This window comes from Hippopotamus amphibius, chromosome 9 (genome assembly GCF_030028045.1).
Source record: "Hippopotamus amphibius kiboko isolate mHipAmp2 chromosome 9, mHipAmp2.hap2, whole genome shotgun sequence".
Classification (NCBI taxonomy): Eukaryota; Metazoa; Chordata; class Mammalia; order Artiodactyla; family Hippopotamidae; genus Hippopotamus; species Hippopotamus amphibius.
Window position 1 is genome coordinate 44,101,281 of NC_080194.1, and position 12,995 is coordinate 44,114,275.

The 12,995-nt window shown below is 34.2% G+C and overlaps 1 protein-coding gene across 1 annotated transcript in view; it reads right to left on the minus strand.

Annotated features, from left to right (window-relative positions):
* Positions 1-1,712: 1,712 nt before the first annotated feature.
* Positions 1,713-12,995, minus strand: part of PGM2L1 (phosphoglucomutase 2 like 1) — a 55,207-nt gene continuing 43,924 nt past the window's right edge. The window contains exons 7-14 of the mRNA XM_057750369.1: positions 12,683-12,872; positions 12,039-12,136; positions 10,410-10,590; positions 8,574-8,667; positions 8,122-8,251; positions 7,699-7,888; positions 4,280-4,413; positions 1,713-2,465 (exon numbers count right to left, since the gene is read on the minus strand). Of these exons, the coding sequence (XP_057606352.1) occupies positions 2,363-2,465; positions 4,280-4,413; positions 7,699-7,888; positions 8,122-8,251; positions 8,574-8,667; positions 10,410-10,590; positions 12,039-12,136; positions 12,683-12,872 (1,120 nt within the window). The 3' untranslated portion in view covers positions 1,713-2,362. The remainder of the gene's footprint in view (positions 2,466-4,279; positions 4,414-7,698; positions 7,889-8,121; positions 8,252-8,573; positions 8,668-10,409; positions 10,591-12,038; positions 12,137-12,682; positions 12,873-12,995) is intronic.

The window sequence follows — 12,995 nt, forward strand, 5'->3', positions numbered from 1 at the left end:
CAGTTTATTTCCAGTGCTTTGATCTTGCCCCATTAATTCTTTCCTTTCCCCCAAAGCTCTAGAAAATACCAGTTTTGATCTACATGCTCAATGAGAATACATTCATTTCCAAGATATTGTTCATAAACAAAAAGATAAACAATGTAGATCCTAAGGCTGAGACCTACTGGCAGTACTTCTGTTTCTCTTGGTTGGCTGGGGCTACTGAATTCATTCTGTTGGGCAAGTGTACACCCACTATGTCAAGTTCTTGTTAAATATGCTCAGACAGACTTGAGAGCTTGGCTAGAATCAAATAATTCCTTCAATCTATACACTTTGGGAACATTTGTAAAATTTTGTTAATTTTAACTTTGGATGTTTAAATTTTTGAGATACGCCTCCAAGCCTTAATGACTTTTTACCTTTAGATCACTCAAGTGTTGTATTATATTAAAGCACTCAAAACTGTTCTCTTTATAACAGAATGACAATACGGCACAGCTTTAGTCATTATGAATGAGCAACTGTATCATTTTAGCTCCACTTTGTTCTTCAGTCACTGAAACAAAGATACTAAAACCGAATATACATATTTTCATATATATATACATATATATATAGCATTGTTCATACCACTTTGTAGAATATAGGCCATTTCCTAAATTACAATCTACATTCCTAAGAGTAAATCAAGCAAAAAATTCTACACATTTCTTCTTTAGTACAAAGCCTTTGAAAACAAATTCATTCAGAAACAGTGCTCTACATTTAGCTCTATGATCTACAGTCACACAAGATTCAGCTATATAAGAAAGTGAGGAAGGAACAAATTAACAATAGTGGCAATACAATAATTTGAAAATTACACTTGGATTTTCTGCATTCAACCAAATGTTAGCTGACAGCTGCAATAAACCAAACCATAATTTAATAAATATTCCAGTCAGTTCAAATTTTACATTATTATTACTTTTGAGGACATAAATTCTCGTATACTAGCTATCTCCCATAGGCAATTTGTTTAGTGTAATTACGTATATCCAAGGCCTCATTACTGTTACCTCTTAACTACACCACATGTACTAAGTAGTCTATGAGCTATACAGAACAGGATACACTTTACGAAGATTAAACAACACCTCTCTATTAACTCTTTTTTAGAAGATGCAGAATCAACCAAAAGTAACCTTCCAAAAAATTTTTTTTTCACACTACAAAAGATAAACAGTATCCTTCTGATCAGAAATTCTACAGAAGTCAGCAAGATGTTAGGATACTGGACTTTAGTTTTAAAACATGTAGTTTTAGTGTTTCATAAGATCTAAAATCTGATGTTTTATTTCTTAGTAAAATGAGCATTACTTCATGTGATAAAGAAATAAATATACTTGTAAAAATGTAAAAGTTAGACTTTTAAATAAATTCACAGCTCCTTTCTTAGTTCGGATAATTTTCTTTACTTAGAGGTGGTGGTAACTGACAATTCTAACATGAAGATCCTTAACTACAGCTACGTTGAGCCTGCTTTTATTAAGATTTTTACTTATAACATTTTTAAATCAACAAACCTATTTGATATAGAGGGGAAGCACCTATATAGTTTGGAAGATTTTCTTTAACTGTCTGCAAATTAACTGATTAAGTCATATTCAATGCAAGAACATTATTTCAATTCAAACTGTGCCCTGAGAAAGCATTGAGAAATTTGACAAGAACCAAGCCACTAGGAGTGTTGCCACTATTGTTTTATGTTCGGTAAATGTCAGAATTTTAAATAAATACATTTACACTGCACCAAGAGCAACTGAAACAAAGGTGTTGAAACCACATATTGTAACATCTGTCTAAGCTAGAAGTGCTAAATACTTCATTTCAAATACTCTAATTTGTAAGTTAATACCTGTGATGCAATGACACTTTTCCACAGTATACTGGGAGCAGTGCCATTTTCTTGCCAATTTTATGGATTAATTTCCTTAACTAATTCTACAATTACATAACATTTATCTGCCTTTAAAAAAACCGTGCTATACACAATTACAAGAATATGGAGCTAAGCTTAATCACACTTTAATAAAAAAAACTCACATTTGTATTGTTTTGTGTCTGTTGAAGGAAGAACGATGTGTTACCATAATACTTTAAATGTAATGACTTTTGTTAGAGATTATGAAAAAATTTGAATCATTTCTCTCTAGACCATTTCATCTCAAATGTATACAGTTTGTTTAGTCAGCCAACCAAAAAGAAAGAAAATACAAGGAAAAAATATACTCAGCCAGATGAGAGAGAGAGAGAAGGCTAACACGAGTTCAATGACTGGAGTTCTTGGTTGTTCTGTTCCATGGGCCAGTGCAAAGCAACGATGTACTGGTGAACACTAAACAGAACGCCAGGTCAGTCCATTTTTACTGGGCTCAAGAAAATTCTCAATCAAAGCTTCAATGAGTTTCTTCAATTCCTCTTCTAGTAACGCAGTGTCACTGAGGAAAAAGGTTAAGAGTTTTGAAATTCTTTATTTTCATAGCCTTAAAATACATTTAAGTTGTTACAAATTTTTAAGAGGGCATATACCTGATGGGATGATTAAACAACTGGTAAACAAAAGAGAAATTCCCTCAGTTAAAACAAAATAAAACAAAACAAGACCAAACGTGGGAAGAGGGGAATCACACACACAGAAAACACCATTATCACAAACTGAAATTGAACTGCATTAAAAGGAGTTCCTTGGTACATGAAACACGGATGAGTTATAGAATATCCAAAGATTTCTCCTGAATCAGGCAATTTTAATGGCTTAGAACACCAATCCTAGGTGTTAAGATAAAATGGCTTCCTGAAATACTTTGAAGAATATCCCATATATATTATTATGGGATGATACAGCAGATCTTTCAGGTAGTAGAGAAAGAGGTGTGACTAAAAAAATGAGATGTTTAAAAAACAAGTATTTCGGGGATATGTGTATAAAAACATATGATTGAACTTGGTGTACCCCCCCAAAAAATAAAAAAAAATAAAAAAAATAAAAAAAACAAGTATTCCTTTCAAAGTTATCACCTGAAGAGCTGCCATTGCCCAAAACATCTCGAGGGAAGCCTCTTTAAAACTGCCTTCACAGTCATTTTACAAGCTACACAACAAATCAATTTTTATTACTTTAATAATCATCATTCATTTTAACCAAAGATAGCATTATTCAATTGGTTTTACTTTACACTCTGCACTGAATCAGGAGGTCATTTTTTTCCCCCAAAGGAAATCAAATCTGCTTCTAAACACAAAGATTAGGGAAACAGTTAATAATGTACCTTGGGCTCTAAAGGCAATTCCAAAAAAAATCTTCCCAAATATATATTGATCAATGACAACATTATAGGAGATACTACTTACAAAAGTTTAAATACCTTTGAACATGTTTATTAAAGTTACATACTCTACCTACTAAAAGTTAATTTGGTCACAATTCATACTCTTAAAAGGATATTAATTGGGCAGATTAAGTCAAATCATGTTAGATGCAGAAAATGAATATTTGGCAATAAACAATCTGTTGATCAGTTCTTTATGTTCCTCATATAATAGTTAAAGCTCAGAGAGCCTTCCCAGGAATATAAATTCACTAAAAAATTAAAATTCAGTTCCCAAATGACGCAGCCTCTTTGGAAAACAGTCTGGCAGTTTCTCAAAAGTTAAATACAGAACTACCATATGGCCCAGCAATTCTACTCCTCATATATATAGGATATATACCCAAGTGAAATGAAAATGTATGTCCACATAAAAACCTGAACACAAACACTTAGAGCACTGTTATTCATAAGAGCCAAAATGTGGAAATAACCCAACTGTCCATCCTCTGATAAACTGATTAAAAATACGGTACATCCATACAGTGGAATATCATTGAGCCATGAAAACAAAATTTTTTTAAAAAGGAATAAAGTACTGATTCATGCTAACATAGATGAACCTTGAAAACATTATGCTAAGTAAAAGATGCCAGTCACTAAGGACCACATATTATATGATTCTGTTTATATGAAATGTCCAGAATAAGCAAATCTATAATGACAAATAGTAGATTAGTGGTTGCCAAGGGCTGGGAAGGAGGGGAATGGGGAGTGATGGCTAATTGGTATGGGGTTGAAAATGTTCTAAAAGTGATTATAGTGATGTTTCCACAACTCTGAATACACTAAAAAACACTATCGTACACTTTAAATGGCTGAATGTGAATTACACCTCAATGAAGCTTTAACATATACATAATATTTAAAAAGCCAATTCTCACCTCTGGTCGGGTGGTGCACACATCTCTGCATAATACTTTATCTTTGGTTCTGTCCCGCTTGTCCGAAGGGTAGCAACACAGCCATTTTGAAAAGTAAGTGTAATCATTTGGCTGTTTTTACTCACAGGCAGCACCTATGCACAATTGCAACAACGCTCAATTACACTTGGTACCTTTCTCATTTTCAAGAATTGTAAAATACATTCCACTTATATGAGGTGTGTAAAGTAGCAAAATTCATAGAAAGAGAAAATAGAAGGGTGGTTGCCAAGCGCTAGCGGGAGGGGCAAATGGAGACTTATTTAATGGGTACAGAGCTTCAGTTTAGCAAGACTGAAAAGTCTTGGAGAGCTGTTGCACAACAATGTGAATATTGTTAACACTACTGAGCTGTACTCTTAAAAATGGTTAAGATGGTAAATTCTATGTTTTTTTAACTTCAATTAAAAATTTAAAAATATTTTAAAAGAATTTTAAAATACAAAAGATTACATGCATAACAATTCATAACGGTACCATTTACTGAACATTTATAATTGTACAGGCATTGGATAATACACCTTACACACATGATCTCCAGGCCTCAACAATAACCCTGCAAAGTAGATGTTACTCAAGGCTCAAAGAGAGTAAACGACCTGTTTAAGATAATCAGCTAAGTGGCAGAGTAAGAAGTTGAAGCCAAGTCTATCTGTACCAAAGTTCAAACTGCCTCTATGTTTGTTTGCCAAGTGCTTTAGAATTTCAAAGCACTTTCACAGATAGTCTGTCAATAGTCTCCAAAGCAGAGTGCACATATCCTAGAGGACAGGCAAAATAATCCACTGGGGTGCAATATATATATATTTTACCTAAAAATTAAAATAAGAAATGAAGCTCTACTGACATTAAATATATGAATTAACACTGGTACTATTCCTGGATCACAAATCAGTCTGTGAAGGTATCTTTTTTTTTTTTTTTTTTTTTTTTTTTTTTTTTTTTTTTTTTTTTTTTTTTTTTTTTGTGAAGGTATCTTGAGGGAACGGTGGGGGTTATAGTAGGGCAGAGGGGTTGACAGTAGTGCTTTCCCTCAAGGTGTCTCGAGCCTGGTCCTCTCCATGAGATCCCTCTCTCAGTCAGTGGTACTACTAGTTGCTTAAGACAGAGACCTTCCTTCCCTCTTCTGCACTCACAGGCCATCAGCTAGCAAGTCCTGTCGATTCTATCCTTTATTTAACGCAACTGTGGCCGGCTTTCTCCATCACTACTCCTACCATCTTACATTCAGGCTCCTGTCATCTCTCATCTGGATTTCTGAAACAGCAAACTAACTGCTCTTCCTGCCTGGAAGTGTGCCCCTCTCTAACCCACTTACCATACATGCCATTCTTCCTTGCACTCCACACTACAGCTGTAGAGAACTACTTGTGGTTCTTTGAAAGAAAACATGTCTTCTCACCTCCAGACATAGCACTTGCTGCTCCCTTTGCCTGAAACACCCTCTTTTCCTCCCACATCTGGATAACTCTTACCCAGACTCTAGAACTCAGCTCACAAAAGTCCTCTGCAAAGCCTTCCATAAGCCCCTCAGATCTCAGTAAGGGTCTATCTTATACTCTTCCATGGCACCCTTATGCACACCCTGGTTGCCCTTATCATTTTGTAAAGTAACCACTGTTTACTGGCCATTTCTCCACTGGACTCCTGAGTACAGAAACAGTGCCTTTGTCTTTACTGTACTGCCAGTGTGCCTGGGCCTGTAGTATAGCAGGCTTTTGACAAATGCCTGCTGAACACACAGATGAATGCCAATCTGAAGTTGGAGAAGAAAGAACTCAGGAAGTCTTTGACAGTCACTATGTGACCTTAGGGGATTAACAAATATCTACACTATTACAACAGTCTTACAAAACTGTTGTAAGCACCAGTGGAGAGTAGATAGGAAAGCACTTTGAATAACAAATATCATAAACTTTAAAGGGAGTCAAGAGGAAAAAAGCATCACACCAAGAACTATTCTAACCACAGCAACATTAGAGAAATAAAAGGAAGCAAAAAATTTGGTTCCTTTCAAGTAGTTTACAAAGACAGAAAAATAGCTACGCACATATGTGCACACAGACAGAACGACAACTGAGAACCAATTTTTGTTGACTAGATGAAAACACACAAAGGGAATATGGGTAGTATTCTACATAAAAGGCTTTAGATTTCCCAAATATATTATGCTCCTAGAACCTTGAGACAACATCAGAACATTATAAGTGGAAATTTAGGCTAATAATAATCATAACAATAACAAAATAAATACAATCAGCAATCTATGGCTTTTAAATATTAGTTGAGCACCTACTATGTAGGCAGGAGCTTTGAGAGGCATAAAGGGATATTAGAAATGTATCTGCCATGCACAAGACAATGGTAACATAAGATAGAAGGTGATAAATGACGAGAGGAAACCACAATATATAGTGAGAGGAGGAAGAAATCAGATTATGGGACTTGGGAGGGGTTGTAGAGGAGGTGACACTTGCATGAAGTCTTAAATAATGGCTAAAGTGTGGATCTGCAGCAGTGGGAAGAAAAGGTAGACTGAGGAAAAAGCCTGAGCAAAAAGAGAAAAAAAAAGTTTTAATGTATATATGTAAGAATGTATATATTCCATTTGGATGGAGGCATAGGGAATAAGGTTGAAAAGGGAAGTTAAAACTGGAAAGACGAATAGGTTTTGAAATTATAAGCATTTATTTATTCATTTACTTTTTAGGTGTCAAGATTATTAGGTAAAACGATAAAATTTTTAAAATTTTTATTGAAGTATAGTTGAGTTACAATGTTGTATTAGTTTCAGGTGTATATATATATACACATATTCTTTTTAGATTCTTTTCCATTATAGGTTATTACAAGACATTGAGTATAGTTCCCTGTACTATACAGTAGGTCCTTGTTGGTCATCTATTTTATATATAGTAGTGTGTATATTTTAATCCCAAACTCCTAATTAATCCCGCCCTTCCCTTTTCATAACCAAAAGTTTGTTTTCTATGTCTGTGAGTCTGTTTCTGTTTTGTAAATAAATTCATTTGTATAATTGTTTTAGATTCCACATATAAGCTATATCGTATGATGAAATTATAGGCTTTTAGACTTTATTTTCAACATTATTTAGCATCATCACACCTTTTCCCTCCCTCCCTCCCTTTCTCTTTCTGTCTCTCTCATTCTCCTTCCCACTCCCCAGCCCCAAGGGTAGCATACACTTTGGGGAGTGACGAGGACAGGATGGGAGTCAGAGCCAATTGCTGAACTTACAACTGCTCTGGAAAAAAACAACGGATCCTAGTTTCAAGAAACTCACAGGCTTGACCTTCAACTACTTTACTGTAGTATGAATTATTACAAATTGTTAAAAATTAAAAACAACAGGTACTTACTGATTTCTTATTAGGCTGGCTGCTATCATATCCAGTGGTAACATCTCGTATATGCAATATAGCAAATGTCCCACAAAACTTTGGGTATTCTTTTGGAGAATCAAAATTGCGAAGCCTTTCAAATATACTTTTGATGGTAGTTGGATCATAACACAAGAAATACGACGTTTTTGAAATATGATAACCATATCTGCACAAAGATTTAAAGTGTTAAAATCAGATTTCAAGTCATTCTTTAGAAAAGTATGTATTAAAGATAAGCCTATTACAGTGTTATACGGAAAGTGGCAGTCCTTAAGGCAGACAATTTTAGTACTTTTTAAAAAAGGAATGACTATTCCTCAAAAATAAATTTAGAAAGCTAGAAGTAGCACCAAAAAAATTAAAAAATTAGAATGCGGAATTCCTAATAGTAGAACTTACTTTTCATAAATGTTAATCAATTGCTGTTTCAATGTTATATTCATGGTTTCCAGGTAAGATGCCATCTCAGCAACAACAACGGCTGCACTCACCCCATCTTTATCCAAAACTGAAGTTCCACACAGAAAACCTAAGAATTAAAAACATCTTTAAAAAGGAGGAAAAGATAATTTCAATAGTTTTACATTTCTTCAGAAGGACAAATGAATTTAAAAGCCTAGAAATAAATGAAACCCACTGATACCAAAGGTATTTAGGGAACATTTAAGGGTCTTTTTATTTTTTATTTTTTTCTGATGAGAAATGTACTACACATTTTGGAGTTCTTGATGGTTTTTTTTTGTTAAACTCAAAATGCAAAACCAGATGACAAAAGTTCCTCTGTACAGAATTGCTATATTTTAAAAACTGCTCTCATTCAAATTTCAAATATTTTAATATTTACTACATACCAATAGATTCTTCAAATGCAAAAAGGACTTCTTTCCCATTTTCCAGGAGGTCTTTTATCCTACTTCCAATCCATTTAAAACCTGGTAATGTTTCCTGAAATGCAGAGGAGGCCACTCTAGTTAAGTGACTCTCTCATAAAAATACATATTAGAGAAAAGCCTGTCACTAAATGCACATAACACTTCTATAATGACCTTCTGTTATGGTCTTCAGTCCACAAAGTTTTATATAGTGGTAAACATAAAGGGCATGGGTATACACAATGCCGTGACTGATGAACCACAATTTATTAAGCACAGTAATAGGTGATATAATCCACCAAATATAATCCAACAAGTGGTGATGCATACAGTCACAAAGTAACATAAATACACACATATATGAGTACAATGATCATCTGCTATTTATCAAGCACTGTAACAGCTGCTTTACATCATCTTTTTAATGCTCACAAAAACTCTGCTGCTGAAACAGAGGCTCAGAGGTTCAGTAAATTTGCCCAAGATTACACTGCATATAAGAGATGGAGCCAGGATTCAATTATATTGCTTCTCAGAAACCGTCCTTTAAGCTGTATTTTAGGCACTAATATAAAAGTGCCTATGAAGGTTGTAATTTAGTCTGAGTAATCAAAGGCCATAAAGCTTTTTAATGATGCGGTCTCAACATTATCACAACATATACTTGAACCAAGTGTACTTTTACCATAACAGCATGACCCAAATAAAACCATCAAGAAAGTTACTAAGTCCTTCTTTGGTAATTAGATTTCAGGACTTTTCATCTGATGAGTTACTGTTCATTTCAAAGACATGAACTGTTTTAGAGTCAATAGAAAGAGCATGTGATACACAGTGACCCTAGAACTCTCCATTACTAATTTAAGATTCCTCATTCACCTCTCTACCTCCTCACTGGGGAAAAAAAGGACAAAAAAAAAAAAAAAAAGCCAACAAAAACAACACCTATCCCCCCCCCCCAACAAAAACAAGGAGGCACATTTATAACACTGGTCTTTAGAATCGTGTTCTTTTTTCTCTTTTGTGCTCATTATACATTTTTCTTGCTATAAAGAAAAGGTTAACATTATAGTAATTCAGAATTTTAGGTTTGAATAAATTTTCAATTTCCTCTATTTTGCTATTTGTATTTTAGAAAGCCAGAGGTTGAAAGTTCTATTTCATTAAGAAAGGTACAATTTTCTTTTAGTTAGCCAATTAGTGTTAAGACCTGTAGCTTGACTGTGGCTCAAGAAAAATGCCCAGAGGTGACTTTTTCATTGATATTTGGCAAAGTTGGCAGAGGAAAAGCATTAATCCCAGTAGCTGTAAAAGTGGTCAGTTTAACTGCCTGAGGCTCACAAAGGTTAATGATCTGTGCTGAGAGTCACTGTTTATTTTTTGGATGTAGAATCATGGGGTCTTCATTTGCAATTTAGGAGACTGCTTAAAGTTTCTTAAGACTGAACTTGAAAAGCCTAAACAAGCAGTCAATGACACGTACAATTTTTTGGACTGGAGTTTGTTATTGATGAGGTCATGGGGAGCCACATTTTCTTGGTATGAAGGCCAGATACTGTTATATGGAATAGTAAGCATTAATGCAATTTTTAAAGAACGTCTTATCTGAGCTTCAGACACTCACATACAGGATGAATCTGGCTCAAGGTCACTAAACAATCAAAAAGATTAAGAAAGTGTTAATAGAATTAGTAAAAAAAAAAAAAAAGAGGGAATTAGAAATGAAATCAATAAAAGTCAATTTTGGTGGGGAGATGGCTTTAATTTACAGAAATAGGTTTAGAAAAGGAGCACATAGATATTATCTAGTCTTACTTCAAAGTGAAATCCTTCTTTTAGTGCAATTGCCTTCAAAATTTTGGAAGAGACTGTGGTGGCTAACATATAAATGTTCTTCACATCAGCATTTCTTGATTTATTTTTCTTCCAGCAATCAAACATCCACCACCCAAACAAAGCTGCCAACTCATTCCCTGTGAAAACTTTCCAATCACCACTGTAGAGAGAATGAAAATCCAAGTCAAGACCTTTAGAACGTCTATTAAAACTTCTTGATGACCCCAAGACCTACAAATTACCATCCTTCACATAGGAAAACCCAAAAACTATTGTATGGGATTTTTGAGAAAACATTTACTACTACTTTTCTAACTGAGCAAGGTGAGCTTAGGGTAGGAATAGCAGCAAAGTAACTTTGAAAAATTACTATGCTGTTACTTTTATTTTCTTACTTAATATGATGTCCTCTTTATGTAAGGACATTTGTCACCACATTATAATGGCAAAAATACACAGCAACCAAAAGGGTCACGATTAGGAAATGATTATACTGATAAAGCAATCTCTTGGGATACTATGCCAGTTTAAAAATTAGTATTTAAAAAAAAAAATTAGTATTTTAAACAATATTTAAGGACATAGAAAAATGCTAACAGTACAATATTAAGTGGAAAATAATCAAGATACAAAACTATATATAGCCTGATTACAGTTCCATAAAAAAAAAAATCTTAATATTTGAATAGAGAAAACTTAGGAATGAAATGTCAAAATATCAACCTAGGTGGTTATCTCTGGATAGTGGGCTTACAGGAGATTTATTTTCTTCGTCTTTTTTTTTTTTTTTATTATTATTTCCAATAAGCCTATAAGACTTAAAATCAAAAACTGTTTTTCAAAGTTTAAGCTTTTTTTTTTTTTTGTAATCTTACAAGCTTTAATTATTATTCCTTTTAGCTTTAACTTTGTTATTTTTTTTTTTTTTTGGGGGGGTACACCAGGTTCAATCAACTGTTTTTATACACATATCCCCATATTCCCTCCCTTCCTTGACTTCCCCCCTCGAGTCCCCCCCACCCTCCCTGCCCCAGTCCTCTAAGGCATCTTCCATCCTCGAGTTGGACTCCCTTTGTTATACAACAACTTCCCACTGACTATTTTACAGTTGGTAGTATATATATGTCTGTGCTACTCTCTCGCTTCTTCTCAGTTTCCCCTTCACCCCCCGCCCCCTCCCATACCTCGAGTTCTCCAGTCCATTCTCTGTATCTGCTTCCTTGTTCTTGTCACTGAGTTCATCAGTACCATTTTTAGATTCCGTATATGTGAGTTAGCATACAATATTTGTCCTTCTCTTTCTGACTTACTTCACTATGTATGACAGATTGTAGTTCTATCCACCTCATTACATATAGCTCCATCTCATCCCTTTTTATAGCTGAGTAATATTCCATTGTATATATATATGCCACATCTTCTGTATCCATTCATTTGTTGATGGGCATTTAGGTTGTTTCCATGTCCTGGCTATTGTAAAGAGTGCTGCAATAAACATTATGGTACAAGTTTCTTTTGGGATTATGGTTTTCTTTGGGTATATGCCCAGGAGTGGGATTACTGGATCATAAAGTTTAAGCTTTTAATCAAATAAGACATTCTACTTACTTCTCCTGAAGTTCTGCCACTGCCAGTCGGTCTGCATCAGGATCTGTGGCTACCACTATCCGAGCATTTTCTTTCTCTGCCAGTCTCAAAGAAAGTTCCTGAAATGGTGACCCCAAAAGCTGGATTGCATTGAAGATGTTAAATTCACTGTTAATATTCCTAAATGTAGGCACTATGTTAGTGACATGAATTTTAGAAGGAACACAGTGTGGCTAAAAATTTTTGTTTCAATTTTATTGAATTATAGTTGATTTACAGTGTCGTGTTGATTTCTGCTGTATAGCAAAGTGATTCAGTTATACATATATATACACTCGTTTTCATATCCTTTTCCATTATGGTTTATCACAGGATATTGAATATAATTCCCTGTGCTATACAGTAGAGCCTCATTGTTTATCCATTCTATATATAGTAGTTTGCATCTGCTAATCTAGTTTGGCTAAATTTAAAATAAGCCTAGGAGTAGGGATATCTACCATAGAGATTTCAAACAAAACAGAATATATGGCTCTAATATAATTTAGAAGATGTAAACTAAAGTGGTTTTTGCTTTTGTAAGTAATCTTCGAATTGTCGAAGAGTTCTATCTATATGATAAAGTTTAATACACTAATAATAATTTAAATATAGAAAAAATATACCAGCACAGATTCCCCTTCTTCAGGATTTGGGCATTTAACAGTAGAAAAGTCTGGATCAGGATCCTTTTGTTCTGGTACTGGAATTGGAGGCTTAAAACCAAATACTTGAAAAGCCAACTGCACATAGTCATGTCCGACTCCATGGAAAGACGTATGTACAAATTTCAAGGTGGTCTTTGAGTTTAATTCCCTGTAAAGGAAAATATCATTCAGTCAATATCATAAAACTCATGACTTGTGTATAATTAAAATAATCTAGAGAAAAAGCTAAAATCTATTTTCATAGGATAGGGAAAATATACTCAACAAGTCA